Source organism: Ceratotherium simum, chromosome 28 (genome assembly GCF_057802395.1).
Source record: "Ceratotherium simum simum isolate JZ-2026a chromosome 28, ASM5780239v1, whole genome shotgun sequence".
Taxonomy (NCBI): Eukaryota; Metazoa; Chordata; class Mammalia; order Perissodactyla; family Rhinocerotidae; genus Ceratotherium; species Ceratotherium simum.
This window is the reverse complement of record NC_141927.1, coordinates 9800658-9818603: the sequence shown is the minus strand read 5'-3', so window position 1 is coordinate 9818603 and position 17946 is coordinate 9800658. Positions and strand designations below refer to the sequence as shown.

Sequence of the window (17946 nt, the reverse complement as noted above, 5' to 3'; positions counted from 1 at the left end):
CTTACAGAAATCCTCCCTTTCAATTTATGAAACACTTGGACTGAATAACAAAACTCAAAAGTTGCTGAAATCTGCATAAAACAAAGCTTTATTGAATAATTCATTAGAAACAGTAGAGAACAGATGTGATCATCTCAGTTTTTTGAGATACAAAGGCACATACTCTTTCAGCACAAGTATGCTTTCTCTCCCCGTTTTAAACAAAAGTGCTCACAGAATATTGGCATGGTTTACATGCAAAGTCTGGCAATTTCTTTAAACCTTCCAGAAAGAAAGCATCTTACTCAGTTATGAAATATCAAAATGGAAGAAGGTATTTACCTGACTTTGTATAATTAACTCTCTTTGAAATGGAATGAGCTCAGAATCAAAATTCAGACTTACCAACAGGCCTTGAAGTTAGGCAAGCATCACACGCCTTAGAAGAAGGCTTATTTATTAGCGTGCAGACCGCACACGTCCATTGCTCTTCAGATTTCTGAGCCACGTGGTCCATAAGATGATCCCCTCTTCTAGACGGCCAGCTGGTTGTAGTGTTTCTAGCAGGCAGCTTGCTAAAAAAGAATTTTTAAAGTTAATCACTAACACTGTTATTATTGCCCTATTCTTACACATTCTGGGTATTTTAGAAACTATTACAGAACCATTAATACCCAAATGCTACATGTTTATTATTGCTTAGAAGTTCTATCTCAGCATACAATGTTTTCACTTGGGCCCTGATGATTTCTGTTAAAGACGGAAATAACAAATAAAGGTTTTTATTTAGGGGCCCGTCCCGTGGCTTAGTGGTTAAGTGAGCGTGTTCCGCTGCTGGCGGCCCGGGGGTTCGGATCCCAGGTGCACACCGACACACCACGTGTCAGGCCATGCTGTGGCAGCGTCCCATATAAAGTGGAGGAAGATAGGCACAGATGTTAGCCCAGGGCCAGTCTTCCTCAGCAAAAAAAGAGGAGGATTGGCATGGATGTTAGCTCAGGGCTGATCTCCCTCACAAAAAATAAATAAATAAATCAATTTTTTATTTAGAGTCAAAGAGTTGTATTCTTTTTCAATAAATCAACTAAAAATATTTGACATAACCACTAGGAAGCATTTCTCAAATAATATTTTAAGTAAGTGGTTCTCTTCCCAAAGCAAAACTAAACTCTCTTTATTCAACCAAATTGGGGGGGGGAAAGAGTTATGCAGAAATTAGAGCATTGAAAGTAAAATGAGAAAAGTTTTCCGCTTACTTCATGTGCCCTGAAAACTTCATGTGCTTCTAGAATTTCTCAACAGTATCTACTAAGCACTATATCGACTGGTTGATCTATAATGATGAAAAAGACATCTATCCTCGTGTTATTTCCCTTCAGGTAGAACTGTTTCATGCTGGATATCTAGTAAGCAAACAATAATATCAACCCTGATTTTTGGGCACGAATTTAAATCATGATTCTCTACCTGGAATTCCTGACTATTTACTGTTACACAAAATGCCTTTATAAAGCTCTGATAAAGTCCTACTCTTTAATGCACAGCTCTAGTCTGCAGAACACATCACATGGTTAAGCAACCACGGCAGTGTCATGGATTCCTTTCATGATTCGGAACGTTAATATTGAAAAAAGCTCTTTTGGTAAAAGCTCTGTACCTCACATTTCAGAACATGAGTTCTTGACTTTCAAAGGGAGCCTGTCTCCTGTAACATTTTGCTCCTTACATTTAATTACACCAGTTTTTAAATACAGGTTTGTCTGGTAAAGTAATAAATAGCATCAGAAAATCTGAAAGTAAGACATATCTCATTATGGTTCTTTTACCTTTCCTTATCCTGACTTTAATGCTACTCAACTTTTCTAATTCCTATGGAATACCAGACTTTCTATAGATTTGTTTACTTGACCTAATCCTTGCCCTCTACCAACTCACTCTGAAAGGCAGCATGATAGGTTTACTCATAATTAAGTAAATATAATTTAAATAACCTTCAGATTTTCAATGTGCTCCAACTTTTCACCATTTCATCTTCTATGCTATAGATGTCACTAATCATAAGGAGATATTTATTGTTACATATAGAAGCTTTGGAAGCATTTTTTCCTTACTGCTGCATTTCTTAATTATCTACTAATAAATTCTTTCTAATCTTCACTTAGATGTCTAACAGGAATTTCAAACTTCACATGTGTGTAGTAGTGGGCTGAATAATGGCCTCCCAAAGCTATCAGGTCATAATACCAGGAACTTGTAAATGTGACTTTATAAAGAAAGAGGATCTTTGAAGACGTAATTAAGGATCTTGACATGGGGAGATTATCCTGGATTTTTTGGGTGGTCTCTTAACCCAAACACAAATGTCCTTATAAGAGAGAGGCAGAGGGAGATTTGATACACACAGAAGAGGAGAAGGCGATGTGACCACAGAGGCAGAGATTGGAGAGATGGGGTCACAAATGAAGGAACACTGGTGTCCACCAGCAGCTGGAAAAAGCAAGGAATGGATTCTTCCCTAGAGCCACTGGAGGGAGCACAGCGCTGCCTATACCTTAATTGTGGCCCAGGGAAACTGATGCTGAGATTCTGGCATCCAGAACTGTGAGAGAATAAATTTCTGTTGCTTTAAGCTATCAAATTTGTGGTAATTTGTTATGGCAGCCACAGGAAATAGTACAAATAATATTATCTCCCTCCCCCCCAATCTGCAACTCTACTAGTTGGTCTCGTCAGTAAATGGCACCACCTTGCACTCAACTGATCAGACCTAAAACCTATGAATTGTTTTTAACACTTCTACCCTCACATCACACATTCAGTCCATCAGCAAATCCTGTAGGCTCTGCTGCAATGAATCAGCAAGCTAGTACCAGCAAGAGGCAAATTTGCCTGATGCTAATGAAGCTTCCATGGCTTGGTGTGTTCTCATCTACAGACCCAGGTGTGGAGGGCGGAGAACGGAAGTAGTAATTGCTGCCACACGCTGGAGGTTGAGAGCACTGTCGGTGGTGTCAGGCCCGGTCCTGATACCAGCACCATCTCACATCTACTCACTGCCAAGGGACAATGTGCCCTGGTGGCATCAAAGAGCAGCTAGGCTATCTTTAACTTCCAGGAGGAGGATCTGAACTAGATGCTGCTCCATTCTTGCTCAGGGGCCATTATGACTCAGGCTGCAAGGCCCCTCAACCACCAACCCAGGAACAGCCTGGTAGAGGCGGGAAGTCGGAGGCAGCTGAGGGAGATCCAAGGGCTGGGGTTCTCGAAGGTGGTGGTTCTCAGAGCAAGGTCCTCAGGCCAGCAGTATCAGCAACATGTGGAAACTTGTCAGACATGCAGATTCTCAGGCCCCTCTCCTTGAATCAAAAACTCTGAGGGTGAGGCCCAGCAATCTGTGTTTTAACAAGCCCCGCAGGAGATTCTGGCGCACTCTAAAGTTTAAGAACCACCGCTCTACGAATTTCCTTACAGACAAGAAGTAGTGCTTGAGCAAAACATTATAGGGGAAGTGAGCGATTGATGTCATCAATAGCCAATTGTGAAGCTAAGAGACAATTTTCTAATCTACCAATAATAAAAAATATAATATTATTGGTGGTCATATGACAAGACAAGGAGTATGCAGCCAAAACATGAAAGAAGGCAATTACATAGCTGTGTCATAGGTAACTAATAATAATATCCTATTTTTCTTATGTTTGTGGTATTTTAAAATTATAATTTGTTGTGATTTCTCATTCTAAATATTCATAATAGGATCAAACTTTGTATATATAGTTTTTTAATTCTTTTTTATAAAGGAAGCCCCCTAAATTGTGTAAGTTTCAGTCCTTAACTCTATCTTAGCTTCTAAAAATATCCTAAATTCAACCATTTTTACCACCCCACTCACTTTCATGTCACCATCATCTACCTCTGGCACTACTGCTGAGGGTACCAGATGTCACTCCTTCGTTCTGGTTACACTATAGTCACTTTTTCACACAGCAGCTCTAATGACCCTCATAAAACACGGGTCAGTTTATGTCACCTCTCTGCTCAAAACCTTCCAAAGGCTTCCCAGCTCACTCAATGTCAATATGCCCCATGCTAGCCAGAATGATCTTTTAATAAATAAATCAGTTATTTCTCTCCTGTTCCTACCCTCCAAAGGCATCCCATCATACTCAGAGTAAAATCAAAACTTCTTATCACGGCCAACCAGGCTCTGCCTGCTCTGGTCCCTGCCAAACCAAGCAGATCCCTCTGCCCCTCATTCATTCCACTCTGGTCACAGTCATTCTTGCCTTCTTTCTCTTTCTGGAACACGTCAGAGGCTTCATGCTTTCTCCTCCTCCCCAGATCTTTACAAGTCATCCGATATTTTAAAAATCTCCTCAGGGACTTATCTGACCAATCTATCGAAAATGAACTGCCCTGTCACTGTCTGTTCCCTCACTGTGGTTGATGTTTCTTCAGAGCACTACTTATCATTGTCTGATACCTTATACAGACATGTACATATAGGTTTTCCTTAAAAAGATCTCCTCTGGGCCGGCCCTGTGGCTTAGCGGTTAAGTGCGCGCCCTCCGTTGCTGGCGGCCCGGGTTCGGATCGCGGGCACGCACTGACGCACTGCTTCTCCGGCCATGCTGAGGCCACGTCCCACATACAGCAACTAGAAGGATGTGCAGCTATGACATACAACTATCTACTGGGGCTTTGGGGGGAAAAATAAATAAATAAAATTACAAAAAAAAAAAAAAGACATGCCCTGCCTTCAAGTTTTACAACCCAGTACAGGGCCATAAATATATTAAAAAAAAAAAAAAAAAGATCTCCTCTCACTGGAATACAGAATTCTATGAATATTCCATAACTATAGGTTTAACGAATGAATTTTGCCCCTATGTATCTATTAAAACTGCTTTCTGGAAGATCACCATGCATGATTTCTATTTGTCAAATGCAATGGCCATCCCTCAAGCCCCGTCCTCTCTAACTCCTTCAAATTTCACTCTCTTAACGACTTCCCATCTCTCTTCCATGGGCTCCTTCTCTTCTTTTTTTTTGCTGAGGAAGATTCGCCCTGAGCTAACATCTGTCACCAATATTCCTCTAGTTTATATGTGGGTTACCACCACAGCATGGCTGACAGTGGCATAGGTCCACACCCAGGATCTGAACCCGCAAACCTGGGCCGCCAAAGCAGAGTGTGCGGAACTGTAACCACTCAGCCACAGGGCCAGCCCCTCCTTCTCTTCTTTTGATCACCAAAGTTAAGGTAATCTCAAGGCTCTCTCCTGGACCTTCCTTGCTTCCCTCCATGCATACTCTCAGTGACTGCAAATACTACCTGATTTAACTACAATCTCACATTACCCCAAGGTGGGTAATGAGGAGGGGCTTTATTCTCAGAAACCAAAGGCATTATCAGGTGGAGGATGACAGTGTCTGTAAGGAATCTTTGCACATAATGGTGACTAGTTAATAGCACAAGAAGCAATTGATTTTTCTTTATCTAAATAAAACAAATTATTATTTTTTAATACTAATGTAAATGTTAATAAAACTAAAAGAAACTTATATAAAATAAAGTAGCTTTTAAAGAAGGTTTGAATAAAAAGAACTTCCAAGCTGCTGTCCAACTTCTATTTCAACTGAATCAAGTGCTATTCCAGTATTCCAGTCTGACCCCTTATACGTGGCGCACCAACACTTCCTGGATGCCCACCAGATTGTGTTCTTCTGCTGAAACCAGAAAGAATTTACTATTGTGAGGCCTGAGATGAGAGGCTACGGCAGGAAGCAGCTTAGACCTGCCTTAATCCACTTGTTCTATCTGTGGAGAGCCCAAGCAAGGTCGCCTTCATGGGTTCCAGGCCCTGAGACTTGGATTTTTATAGCTTTTCCATTAATTCTGTGAATTACCCCAATATTCATTTTGGCTACATGACAAATAAATTCAAATTTTGTAGTCATAAGAATACCTTTTTGGTTGTTGACGTTGAGGAAGATTTTCCCTGAGCTAACGTCCATTGCCAACCTTCTTCTTGTAGGTGAGCCAGTGCCACAGCGTGGCCACTGACAGACAAGTGGTATAGGTCCACACCTGGGAACCAAACCTGGGCTGCCGAAGCGGAGTGCACTGAATTTAACCACTAGGCCACTGGGGCTGGCACGAAAGAATTCCTTTTAAACGATGATTTTAAACATGACAACTATGTAATCAAACTCTCTTCCCAAAACAAAGCTATCTTATCAAGATTAACCCATCACAGATTTCCTTCAGGTCTCCCAAGTGCCCAGTAATTGCTTCATCTCCCTCAAGTCTCTGCCAGGTCAGACTTGACTTAAGAATTAGTTTGCAAACAACATTAAATTCTCATTAACTAGCAACCAACTCTCAACACATTTCCAAACCTGATGGTGTTTAGAGACCTGAATCTATCTTTGTATGTAGAGGACCAAACACCCTCCCCTTCATGCAGTTCTCCAAATGCACAAGGCACTTCCTCCATGCACTCAGTCAGCTGCCATTTCCTCTCCCAGGAAATCCCTCTCCTGCCTCTTGTCTTTGACAAATTCGTATCTCCTTCCACACTAAGCTCAAATGTCACCTCCCTTGAGAAAGATTTCCTTGTCTTCCCGGGTAGATTTAAGTGTTCCCTACTCCATACTATACTTCCATGGCCATTAGCACAAATGGACCCATTTACAGCACTTCCATCATGGGGTTTTAATGATCTGTTTACTTCCCACATTAGACCCTTGAGCACTTTGAGCTGCTGTATTCTATTTTGTCTTGGTATTCCCAGTACTAGACAAATAGTACACTCAAATAAAGAAAGTAAATAAAAAATACAATAAAATTTTTAAATTTTTTTTAATAAAATAAAGACTCTAGTAAACAAAAGGAATAATACAAAAGTTTCCCCTCATGGAAACAATACTCACATATATAAATTATGCCAGCTAGTACAGAAAGAAGAGCTAACAATAAATGGGATAGTTATTCAAAGTGTGATGTGATCAATAAAAACAGGAAAATTTGGGGAGGACTTCATGAAGAAATTAAGTAAACTTTTAGCGATTGAAGGAATGTAAGGATTTGGATCATTGCCATTGGGCTTTTCATAGTTCAACTCAATCTGAAATGACTTTAAATTAAAATGAGAAAATTTAGTCAACATAAAAAGTCTTCAAATACTCATCCAGAAAATGAATGGAATATACTTAATCATAGAAATCTCTAAGAATAGGGCAAATATTACTGGTTTTCACATGTTTTATTATATATATGTATATATTTATTTATTTTTTATTTTTTTTTTTGGTGAGGATGATTAGCCCTGAGCTAACATCCATTGCCAATCCTCCTCTTTTTGCTGAGGAAGATTGGCCCTGAACTAACATCTGTGCCCATCCTCCTCTTTTTTTTTTTTTTTTGCCGAGGAAGATTGGCCCTGGGCTAACATCCATGTCCATTTTCCTCTACTTTACATGTGGGATGCCCCCACAGCATGGCTTGATAAGCAGTGCATAGGTTCATGCCTAGGATCTGAACTCATGCACCCCGGGCACGGAAGTGGAGTGCGCGAACTTAACCACTATGCCACCAGGACAGCCCCTATATATATCTATTTTATGATGTAAGCAAACAAAGTCTTAAGCTGAATGCCAACATATAAAACAGAACTAGGTTAGGAAGGAGGGGGGATTGCAGGGCCCAGAACATTCCCAGCATAGTATGGCCTCCCCTAACTCACAGGTGATCCCCAAGTCTCTTTCAGGAAACTGTCGAGCCATTAAAACCTAGTTTCCAAAAATCTTTGGAATTGACAATTATCTTATTTATATGATAAATAACATATTTATTTGAAGATTTGGAAGACTAGAATAAGGATTTTTTTTTAAATTTCAAAAGCTATCAATTCATAGAAAACAAATATAGAACATTAATCATTTATTCAGTAGACAAATATATATTGAATGTCTTCTTCTATCTGCCAGATACCGTGTTATACACATTTGGTCAAATAAATGTACAGCTATAATATTAAAAATAAGGAAACCATAAATCTGTACAATAAATAAAAAATTATCTAACCATATTTCGGATTTCTACAATAGTAAAATGAGTGAAGAAGCTGAGAGAAAAGAGGAGATGGGAGTGGTTTAGAGAAAAGTAGTTGAGAACAGAGGAGTGATGAAGACAATGAAACACAGGGGCAAGGAGAAAAAAAAAAAGACGATGGCAGATATATTTATGAAGATGTAAGTGGGGATCTCCACGACATATCATCTCCATCCCAGGCCCTGAGCTCTCCGTAGACAAGATGGCGCCTCCCTCCTTCCAGGCTCCCGCACAGCCTGTACTTCTCTGCTTGCCCTCCATTTCCAGCCATATCTTTTTGTTTCCTTTGCTTACTCTTCCTCCTACTCTGTAGGAATGGATATTCCCTGAAGCCCAGACCTTGGTTCCTTTTTCAGTGATCTGATCCCGTTTTAATACTTCAACCAACAACACTGTGCTGACAACCCTCAAGCTATTATCTCCCACCCTGTAATGTGGCCCATAAGACATCTCTTCCAGATATTCCATTGTTACCTCACATATCTAAAATTCAATTTATCTTTTCCACTCTATCCCAACTTTCTCAGACCCATAAAATGAAAATTTTCTATTATTTGAGTCCGAAAATTTTTGCATTATCCTACATATCCAATCTGCCACAATTCTTGTTGACTTTTTAAAATTTTTAATTAAAGTACCTATGTTCTTCTTCGTTTCCAGTGTCCTGACCACAGGCCCGGTAACCATGTCTCACCCATTACACCGCACTACCTTCCTCACATGTGTTGTAAGTCTCTTCATTTTCCATCCTAATTATGCTACCATCAACTAAAAGTCCTTAATCCACTGATTTAGGCAAGACATTAACCATTCCTAGAACTACTAATGATTCCTACTATTTGATCCCATCCCACCTGTAAAACTAGCTCTTACTATTCAACAACTTGCTTTGGCCTGTGTCACCAATGTCCCTCCAGTGTGCCATGTTTATTAATGATTCAAGGTTTGTGGCCATGCTCCTTCTTCCCAATTAAAGTTTGTTTTTTCAGCCAAAATTCTGACTGTCTTTTTAAAGTAAACTTCAAATCACACTTTTTCTGAGATCTTCCCATCCTTTCGTCTATATATAAATCTCTAACATCGGTGAACTCTTGTGGCATCAACGTGCTTCTGCTGTACTGGTTATTTGGCTTATAATGCAGCTCCTTTATATTGTAAATATTTCTCCCAGCCTTCCCCAAAGGGACCTATGGCCTTTTACCAGGGTAAGTGTACCCTGGGGAAAAGGAAATAATCAAGTCTTTCAGGGACTTCTGGACACTGCTTCCAAACTGACACTAATTCCAGGAGACCCAAAACGTCACTGTGTTCCACCAGTCAGAGTAGGGGCTTATGGACGTCAGGTCACCCATGGAGGTTTAGCTCAAGTTCATCTCACAGTGGGTCCAGTGTGTCCCTGAACCCATCCTGTGGTTACTTTCTCAATTCTGGAATGCATAATTGGAATAGACGTACTCAGCTACTAGCAGAATCACCACATATGCTTTTAATGTAGTCAGTTGTTTACCAACAAGACATACATTCTATAAAGAGAACTTGCTCATGTTTTATAATATTATTTGTAAATAAAGCAAAAAGTTATGAAGATAGTTGCATTTTTCCAATTCTTGACATATCTACACCTCCTGGTAATCACCTGATAAACGAGATTAAAGCCAAAGGCTGGATATTCACACCTGAGCTACAGATTTTCTACTGAATTTAGAAGTGATCCATAAATCATCTTTGGCTCATTCTGGTTCTTTGCTGATGTTATTTACTATTTCCTTCCAAGGGTTCAAATACTCGAGTTATGTCCTCCTATTAATAGCCTGATAGTTGTTCAATTATGTCCTCTTATTAATAGCTTTTTAGTTAGAGAATTGGGGCAAATAGTATACCTTCGAATTACATATCTCACCATATGTCAACATGTTGAGGATTTTCTTTTTGACATCGAGGACAGAAATACGTCATTCTCTGATTCTCCCCTAAGCGACACACCATTATTTTGCAGTAGCACTGACCACAATTAGGACGCTTGTAAACCTTATAGTGTCTAGAGACAGCAGATCCTGCTTTATGGCACTAAAAACAAAGAAACAAACAACATTATAATGTTAGCTATCAAACAGTGTTGCTAAGGAGCCAGAGATACACTTTTAAAGGCATTTCTGAAAATAATTTGTTAAAAATTTACATATGTTTGTAAATATGTCCATATATCTTTTCTTTCATCTGAGAAAAATGTATCGACAAGACTCAGCAATATTTGTCAAACAAGATTTGTGTGAAATAATTAAGCCATTATTTAATAACTTATTAGTATTCAAAACTGTTCTTTGCATAGCTTTACTCTCTTATCTAAATGGGATATAAAAGTTCTATAATTTAAAATGTCTTTCATGCTTTTAAGTTTTTTTAATTAACATAATTATGTGGTTATAAGAAAAAGACTAGATTAGCTTTAAATTCAATTATTTTTAGAACATTGAAGCTGCTCGCTTTGTTTCAACAGCCAAAAAATTTATTTCTAGGGGGACAAACTGAACAAGATCATCTTCTTTGTTGACCTGACACAGGATAGTTTTTTGTTTTTAATCTTAGAGATTCACTAAAAAAGAAAATAAAAATTCAAATGTCATCTTAGGAGAAAACACGTTCCATTTTTGGTATAAGTTCTATTTCAAAAGACATTTTGATATTCTCTGTCACAGTTTTATTCTACTCATAAACATTTAAAGCTCCTACAAAGAGAATATTTTGAGTTTATATCAGCAGTATGAAAATTTAAAAGCCCAGAAATATGGCTCACTATATATAAGATGAAAATTACACAAACGACCTATATTAATTTAAGCAAAGTCTTGAAATCCCCAACTTAACTTTGGCATAAAAGGAGTAGTTGTCTATAATCATCTTTTCCTGGAAAAATACTGAACATATGTAATATTAAAATAGCCATACATACTCAAGGCAGATATGTAAAGCAAGAGGTTCATTAACACTTTGGGCCAATTGAGGAAGAATTCTACAATATCTGCCTTTCTGAACATAATAATAATAAATATTTTAAATACAGAAGATGGATTGTGGAGAAAAAACCAGACATATTTATGATACTTTTCTTAAAAGATAAACTGTGTTTACTGAACTCTATATATGCGTATATATGTGTATGCATATATACAACTTTCAAAATTTACAGTTTAGTAAGTACTTATTTCATTCTCAAAACACTCTTTGTGGTAGATAGAGAAATACTATTATCCCATTTTACAGATGAAGAAACTAAATTAAGTTTTCTAAATGATCTAAACCACACAGATAGTGGCAAATCTGATTGAATCAAGTCTATTTATCTCTTAAGTATTGAGTCTCTCTCTCTAGGCTTCCTATCTTTTACTTTTATCTGTCCAAAAATAGGACAGTAGTCTAAGCAAAATGTTAACATAGCTGTTCAACAACTTAGTATAAAGATAATTTAATGTAATTGTAGCTAGACAAGTTTGGATTGACCTATGACCTAAAATTTCAAGATGTTAATTATGCCCGTAATATGTCGCTCTCTCTTATTGAACCTCTATGCTGTTACCACTAGATGGCCATATACAGCCTTGACATTTCTGGTGCAATGGAAAGGGAAATAACTGACAATTTTACATAGTAGAAAACTTTTTGCTCTTACCCTATAAAAAAGAATGCTGAATTCACGTGTCATTTTCACAAGGTGATGGGTCTGTTCGTCTGTTAACTGACAAACCTTAAAACAGAAGAACAACTAAAGACAGTTTCATAACTTGTTCATCACTGTAGAAAAATAATACCACTTGCCAGTTCTAAGAAACTGTAAATAGATTTAAATAATGTCGATCTTCTAGAACTCTATTTCTCATATATCTATTTAGTATCATTAACAGTGGTTTTATTTTTAAGTGATAGTACTACAGATAAAAAAATACCATTCTTATTTATAAATTTTAATTTTAAATTCAAGTATTTATTGAATATCTATTCTGTATGAGACATCCTCAAGGTCCCAACATTGTTTATCAGCCACCTAGAAAAGTCTTGCTGGATTTGCAAAAAAAAAAAGAACAGGAAAAGGGGGGAAAAAAAAACAGAAAGAAGGAAGAGAAGGAAAACTATGCACAGGAGTAGATGACCATCTTAAGGTCACTATCACACTTTAAAAATATGAATTTATATACATGAATCAATATCAAAGTACTTGTTAACATATGGAAGAACTCAGAAACAGACCTTACTGAAGAATTGTTCTGTGACACAGCCTGGCATAAATCTCAGTGTTACCCTTGCCGAGTTATCATTTGGCACATGTGGTTTCAATGGTAATTGCAGAAGAAATTCTGTCTGATGACTTACCTTTGTTGTATATATATATCTGTAGACAATAGAAACTAATTTATCAGTGTTCATAAAATCTAAAATCACTTAATAAAATAACCATTCTGAAAGTATTACAAATTTTTGTCAATTATTTACTTAAAGTTTAAAGCATATGCACTTCTAAAATTCATTTATTTCTTACCACATCTTATATATTATATTCAGTCACACGTTGAAATGTTAAACAGTGCTTTTTCAACAATTGTGCATGTGCTTTTAGGGGCCTAATAGCTAAACTTCAGAAATGTCATTATTTTTAAATCCCCAGACACTATGGGCAATGATCTTTGACTAGATGAATGGCTGGCTGGATGTACAGATAAAAAGCAAATTCTCAGTTTATCATAGATAATAACAATACTCAGGGTTCTTTTTTTCAAAAACACGTCCCATAGAGATTTAGGTGATTTTAAAAGGCTCATTCTTGTTAAAATTCTGTTTCATTATTCCTATATTACAGAAATTTGACTAGCTTATTCCAAGTGTCAAAAAGCAGACCCTAATCTAGAACTATCATTAACTGGTTTCTTTTAAAACTTATTTCCTACTGATTTGGATTTTACAAAAACTATCCAGGAAATAATTATACAAAATAAAAAATTTTGGATTCAGGTAAAAAACAATTTAGTTAATAGAGACTATTTGGGTCTAGATAAAAGCCCTAATGTAGATTTCTTCCCTGGAAACTAAAATATATATACATCCTTCTACCTGGGTTTGGTTCTAATCTCTCTGACCTTCTCATGACTTTGTCCTATTAATCACCATTCTCTTTACCACAGTTTTAACCTCTCCCTCTCCACGACTTTTTTTTCCCCAACATAAATAAGTTCATGTCTCTCCAGTTGAAGAACAAGAACAAACAACAAAACTTGTCCTGACACCTCCCTCCAGGGCCGAATATTTTCCCTTCGCTCCAATCTAAGCTCTTTTACCAAGTACTTTAAACTTTGTTTCCATTTCCTCACTAATCAGTTATTCCTTAGTCCCCACTACCTAACTTCCATTTTTATCATTCCACTGAAACAGCATTTCTTAATGTCACTAATACCTATAAATAGGAATATATGAGTGTGTGTAGAGGGAGAATTTAATATGCCAGATACAAAAAGAAAGTTGTGAGCATAGGTCACTCATACATTCAACAAATATTTCTTTGAAGCCGACCATGGGCCAGACACTGTATTCTAGATGCTCTGCTATAGCAATGACCAAAACAGACGCCGTGCTCATAAGAGATCGCATTCTAGCAGGAGGAGACAGAATTTAAACAATAAATATAACAAGTAAATATTAGAAAGTGATCAATGGTATGGAGAAAATAAAAAGCAAAGCAAGTTATGGAAGATCGGGAGTTTGAGGTGGAAGGAGGGGACGCAGACAGCAATTTCAAATAGGGTGGTCAGGGTTGGTCTCATTGAGAGGTTGACATGAGCAAAGACTCCTGAGGTCTGTTTGGGGAGAGTGTGTTACTGCAATGCAGATTTAAGTGTCCCACGTTGGTCCTATAACAGTATTTAAAAATATGGAAATAATTTTTAAAATACCCATGACCTACTTTAACAGCCGGGTGGAGACCGCTGTCAAAGAGAGCTTCATTTTTGATGATGTTCCCCACTCCGGGCAACACTCTCTGATCCATTAACACATCACACAGCATCCGTCCTTTCTGCTTTTTAACTTCACTTTCTGCTCTTGAGAAACTAAATTTAGGTGAACATACATCTAATTCTTCCATCATTCTTATTCTCTGTTGGCTTTCTGTTGCATTTCTGTAGAAAGGAATACAAAACACATTAATCCTGAGTCTGGTTAAAATTTCCCAAAGTGTCATTTAACACAAGCTTTCCTATAAATATAAACACTTTATGTTAATCAGAGTATAAGTGTTATATAGCCAAACGATGAACACCCTAACAAACTATATTATTTGAAGGTTCTTTTAAAATGAAGTTTTATCGGGCCGGCTCTGTGGCTTGGCGGTTAAGTGCGCGCGCTCTGATGCTGGCGGCCCGGGTTCGGATCCCGGGAGCGCCCGGAGGCACCACTTCTCCGTCCAACGCGAGGCCGAGTCCCGCGTACAGCAACTGGAAGGATGTGAACCTATGACATACAACTATCTACTGGGGCTTTGGGGGGAAAAAGCTGAATAAATAAAATCTTTAAAATGAAGTTTTATCAATTAGAAACCACTTTAAAAAATTTTATTTATTTATTATTTATTTCCACATGTGACATCCCAAACAACACTCCAGGTCCAACTCTGCAGTTTTGCAGCTGAAGTACCTTGATTTTATTTTTTACCTGAGTTCCACCGATGAGTCAAAGAAACAAATCAGATCTTTGGTGAGCTGCACTTCAAAAACAGGAGGAACTCCACCTTTATTTTTACACTCAGGTGGATTAATCATGATGGAGCCTTTCATTCCAAAATGAATCCTGAAGCAAAATCAAACCCATTTTGAGAAAGTATATCATGTATCAAATTTTTATTCCTTCACTTCACTTCCTGGATTATATGCAAACGAATGTTAGTCAGGATAGGCACTTTTAAAGGGCAAAAAATGGTAGCTAATATTATATATTTTTCTGTTATGGCTTTGTATCCTTATAAAACGAGAAGATATGACAATCAGTTTTCAACTCACAAATAAAATAAATTCCTAGAGAAATAATAAGGCCCTGACAATAAGCCCAAGAAAACATCCTGCTGTTTTCCTTTTCTTGTCAGATGAAGTATCTTTTATTCACAGAACAGTCTAGCATCTCTCAGCTTTTTCTCAGATTCCAAGGCTTTGGATGAGATAAGGCTAAATTTAAATTGCCTATACTTTGTGTTTTTATAAGTTCTACAAAGCCACTAACATTCAAATTCCTTATTTCTAGCCACAACGGATTGGAAATGTTTACTTATTCCAAAACGATATCTACAGTTTAAGACATTTACTCTTTTATTCCCCGCTGCTTTGGGATACACAATAAAACAACTTTTTGCAAAATCTTATGTATCAAAAGAAAAGAGAGGGCCGGCTCCGTGGCTTAGCGGTTAAGTGCGTGCGCTCTGATGCTGGCGGCCCGGGTTCGGATCCCGAGCGCGCCCCAAGGCACCACTTCTCCGTCCAACGTGAGGCCGAGACCCACGTACAGCAACTAGAAGGATGTGAACCTATGACATACAACTATCTACTGGGGCTTTGGGGGGAAAAAAATGAATAAATAAAATCTTTAAAAAAAAAAAAAAAAAAAAGAAAAGAGAACAAGTCAAAATGCTATTCTCTTCAATTCTTTTAGTTTTCTTCTACCTTTATACGTATTGGGAAGGGAAATTTATAAATATTTACGGTTAACTTGAAAGCCACAATGCAGTGATGAAAAATTCATAACCTTTCAGTTTTTATAGGATTGATTAGTACGTCCAGTAAAAAAAAGGAAAAAAAAAAAGTGGTTTCGTGAGACCTCTGATGATGAAGATCAAAAATGATTCTCAAGATGAAATACTGTGTTCTGCCTTTCAAATCCATCTCCTTATAGCTTTGCTGAGTTAATAAATATGGCTCTTTTGGCAGCAAATGTTACCGCTCTGTGCTTCTAATTCCAGAGCACCATGTTATAGTATTGTACAAGGTTAACCAGTCTAACTTTAAAAATGTGGGTTTTAAACTCTGTGTGCCCTACTATCAATCATAAATGCATTTTACATGCCCCATAGTTCTTGACAGGAAAAATGTGTGCCTGTAAGTACTCCATAATTTAGCTTATGGAGGTCCAACCCCAGTGAAAGGTGTACAACTGTCATGCCCAGAAGCCATCATATCTGAAATCTTTTCAGCTGCATGGCTCATAAAGCAGATTCTAAATCACTTCCTATAATGAAACTGCATCCCCATAAAAAATCTCAAAGGTTAAGACCCAATTCAAATGGAGGAGTAGCCCCAATAAGAACCCTGAATCAAATAAGTATGCCTATTTTTTGGTCTTAAAAGTCTATTTAATTTAAGGGAAAATGTACATAAAAATAACCACTTTTAATTTTATTTTTATTTATTTTATTTTTACTAAATAGCAAAATGTTATGACAACTGAGCCCCAATAAGCCAACAAATTTTGTGTTTATTAAGTAACTTTTATCTTGAACTAAGAGAAATATATGAGTATCATGTACATTTTTTAGGCTCAGTAAACACCTGTATGTTATAACAATCGCCATACTGATATTTTATGGACCAGGACATGGGCCCATATTACACTTATATTCAAGAGTTAGATTTGCTTTTCAAGATTCCTCGTTATAATCAACCTAGTTTAGGAAAATTTTGTTAGATCCTCCATTCTATCTCTTGATCCTCTCAAGTTCCCTCCACCCCCAATCCAACTGGTTATCTGAGATCATTCACTCTGCAAAATATGACTCTGCCTGCCAACAGGTGGCTTTAGGTCCAGTCTGGAGTGGTCTCGGTCCCTTCCCAGATCACGTGGCTTTGACACAGTTGATTCAGGAATGGACCCCTGAGTCAAGCTGGATCCATCAGTATCCAAGCTGGATTCATCAGAGTTCTCCTGATGAATTTATGGATTTGGGACACAGAGAGATCAGTTTCTTGTTAGTATTGGGAAATCTAATATGGGAGCTGTCTATGGCAATGTTTCCCAATGTGGGCACCAGAGAAGCCAAGAGAGGCCTACCTACAGAGAGGAAGACTATAGCAGTTTCAGCAAGAAGCAGAATTAAGAAGTGCAGCGTCCTCATAGCTTTTAGTCTTTGCTTCCAGTTCCCCCTGAAGCCCAACTGCAGTATCTTCAGGGATCACAAGACATCCCATATTCTTATAACAATAAATAATTATTGAACTTGTATGAGCTTCTGTCACTTGCAACCAAAGTTCTAAAATAAAAATTATGTGCAAACTAAAAATTGAAGTGATATTAAGAAAATTCCTCAAGTTAGAAAGAACTTCCTAAAACAAATTAATAGATAAGACCTGATACTATTTTAAACAGCCACATTCTTCTAGGCTGTCAGAATAATCTGAACATCCTTAAGCAAGCTTAAATAGCAAATAAACGATGATGCTGTCACAGGTCCTTGTTAATGACAACTACACCTTGCTAAGAAGGCGATTGCTTATGAAAATAATCAAGTGGTCAAAATTGTCCTAAGGATACTAAAGAGTCTAAAATAGTTGAATATAATGATTGTAAAACTGATGCTAGAAATTCAAAGAAAGAGATTATAAAAGATATGGTCTTAATCATATTAAAAAGGAAAAAGGAAGTTCTGCTTCTACTTAGGATATAGAAGCTAAAAGTGAATATAACTCCCACCCTAACAAGGAGGAAAAAACTCACATTATTTACAAAATCACAAATTTTCTTGAGCCCATCAGAGACATGAGGCTGTAGGACACCAGGTGAGCTAAATTCCAAAGAGTGACAAGCCCCTCCGTGGAAAGACACACACACAA

The 17946-nt window shown here is 37.5% G+C and overlaps 1 protein-coding gene across 4 annotated transcripts in view; it reads right to left on the bottom strand.

Annotated features, from left to right (window-relative positions):
• The window catches only part of NEIL3 (nei like DNA glycosylase 3), a 49233-nt gene that overhangs the window by 10335 nt on the left and 20952 nt on the right, over positions 1 to 17946 (bottom strand). For 2 of the 4 annotated variants that reach the window (XM_087418317.1, XM_087418316.1), the window contains exons 3-7: positions 14789 to 14923; positions 14043 to 14256; positions 11763 to 11855; positions 9996 to 10162; positions 385 to 554 (exon numbers count right to left, since the gene is read on the bottom strand). In XM_087418317.1, the coding sequence (XP_087274443.1) occupies positions 385 to 554; positions 9996 to 10162; positions 11763 to 11855; positions 14043 to 14256; positions 14789 to 14923 (779 nt within the window). The remainder of the gene's footprint in view (positions 1 to 384; positions 555 to 9995; positions 10163 to 11762; positions 11856 to 14042; positions 14257 to 14788; positions 14924 to 17946) is intronic. The other 2 variants (XM_004428718.3, XM_087418318.1) reach the window with 2 other exon arrangements.